This window comes from Arachis stenosperma, chromosome 10 (assembly GCF_014773155.1).
Source record: "Arachis stenosperma cultivar V10309 chromosome 10, arast.V10309.gnm1.PFL2, whole genome shotgun sequence".
NCBI classification, from domain to species: domain Eukaryota; kingdom Viridiplantae; phylum Streptophyta; class Magnoliopsida; order Fabales; family Fabaceae; genus Arachis; species Arachis stenosperma.
Genome location: NC_080386.1, coordinates 1323671 through 1325849, shown reverse-complemented (window position 1 = coordinate 1325849; position 2179 = coordinate 1323671). Strand labels below are relative to the sequence as shown.

The 2179-nt window shown below is 33.0% G+C and overlaps 1 protein-coding gene across 1 annotated transcript; it reads left to right on the top strand.

Annotated features, from left to right (window-relative positions):
- The first annotated feature begins 231 nt into the window (after nt 1-231).
- LOC130954626 (precursor of CEP14-like) lies at nt 232-963 on the top strand. The gene has a single exon (XM_057881382.1). It carries the CDS (start codon nt 310-312, stop codon nt 613-615), a length of 306 nt encoding a protein of 101 aa, XP_057737365.1. The 5' UTR covers nt 232-309; the 3' UTR covers nt 616-963.
- Nucleotides 964-2179: the final 1216 nt, after the last annotated feature.

Sequence of the window (2179 nt, the reverse complement as noted above, 5' to 3'; positions counted from 1 at the left end):
AGCCACATGGCTATTTTGGAAATTTGAAATTCAATACCAAAAGAACATTGCTCCCTATTCTGACTAGTATGAACATGACCCTTGTTTTATTAAATTAGTTTACCATTAAACATTATTCCACACCGTTTCTTCAAACCCCAAATTCTTCTCTTTGACTCGGCCACTCCTTAAAACTTGGTCTCCAAGCTCCCTCCCTCTCTCTTTCTCTCTATATATTTCAATGCTCTTACATTTTTCACTCACACTCATAATCCTAATATTATTATTATTATTCTCCCAACACTTGCTTTTCTCTCATTCCTTCTCATCATGCCTCGCTTTGCAACCTTGCTTGTTCTGTTCTTAGTTATCTTCTCTGCTTCCTTGTGTTGTTGTTCAGAAGCTAGAAAACTTCAACTCAGGGGAAACAGGGGAAACAGGGGAATCAAGGTTGTTGACCCTTCTCCAAAGAGCAGCTTGTTCTTCAGCTCCCTTCCAAAGGGCACCGTGCCGGCTTCCACACCGAGCAAGAAGGGACATGCCATGGAGGTTGATGAGAAGCTCATTGCACGAAACCTCATTAGTGTTGAACGAGTTCTTCTCACATCTGTCCCTAGCCCTGGTGCTGGCCATTGATTCATTTTCATTCCTTTCTTTGTTGATCACTTCACAACACATTTTTTTATTTCTTCAATTTTGTCATATTCTTATATTATTACATATTTTTCTTTCTTTATATAGTTCAAAATGAAGACTATAAACATTAGCAGGAAACTAAAAATAGCTAGGGAGGGAATATAATTGAACTGTGTAAAGATGTAGATTAAGATTTGTAGTGTATATGTCTCTGTTTTCCTCTGTTTTCGGATTATCTCCATTCCCTTGATGAGGTGAAAACTATATATATGTGCAGTTACAATTTTGTATTCTATATAATATGATCAACTTCTGTAATGCTTTGTATAAGTATATTTTTTACATCAAGATATGTTGTTAATTATGTATGTAGGTATTAGGACATGTAGGGTTTGCCTAATGGAAGAAATGTTGGCATTGATAATCTGGTTTCATAGTCAAATAATTAAGTACCTATCAGCAATTGCTTGTGATTATATTATATTATTATTATTTGACCAAATAACCTTAAATTTAGGGTAACACTTTCTCATGCAAAGTTGATAATTGAAAACCTTACATAATAATTTAATTAAATATGTCAAATTATCTAACGATTCTTAAGTTTTAACTAACAACTTCACATGAAAACAACTACAAGTCTACGTTAAAATTATCAGCATTTGTGTATTACAAAAAGCAATGCAACTAAATAATAGTGAAATATTCAACTGCTAATAAAACAGAGGCTTGGGGAAAAATAGTTGGTCTATAAAAAGGCTACTCGTACGTCTAAATATACAAAACACTTTATTACTAAATAATTATTTTCATAATTACAATTTTACAACTAATGTTGGGATTTCAAAAGAAATATTTCAAATTTCAATTTGCATGCTAGCCATGCTAATTAATTAAAACAATTTTTGTCAATCCAATATAATAATCCTCAAAAACAGGTTAGATGTGATTATTTATGAGGCAAAAAATACAATGAAAATAGAATTGTTGGAGTGCAAAGTTGTTGAATGTGATGCCTAATATATAACCCATACTGTAGCCGATTTTAGAGTCCAGGGCAAAGTAGGTGAGATCTTCAATAAAATTTAAAGTAACAGAGAAACAGGGAAAAATGGCGTTGGATATGGGTTATGGTAACACAAACAAGTAGTGGTCTTCCACTGGGTTGCATTTTGGCGAAACTATGACGGAGAAAACGCGTCCAATAATAAATAATATTAAATATAATATATAAATATAGCTTAACCTAGTTTTGTTTGTTATACTGTTTATGAATATTATGGGTTGTTATAAATTTAGAATGAGATCATCACCGTCTAATGTCATTGAACAATGAACATTGGTTATTTGCATCCTGTGACCTTTTTATATATATAAGAATAAGAAAATGGGCCGTGAACTCCACGTTACATGGAAAATGTGATGAGCTGCTATTCATTGACTTTCGAAATTTTCTGTTTTGTATTTTTATTCTTTTTCCAAACGAGAAGAAGTTATGTCCCTTTCGATTTGCGGTTCCTCAAAAGTCATAAAGGCCTCCCACGTATATTTCTCCAAGCTCACG

Excerpts from the sequence above, each read along its gene's own strand:
- LOC130954626 (XM_057881382.1), top strand. The coding sequence starts at position 310 with ATGCCTCGCTTTGCAACCTTGCTTGTTCTGTTCTTAGTTATCTTCTCT.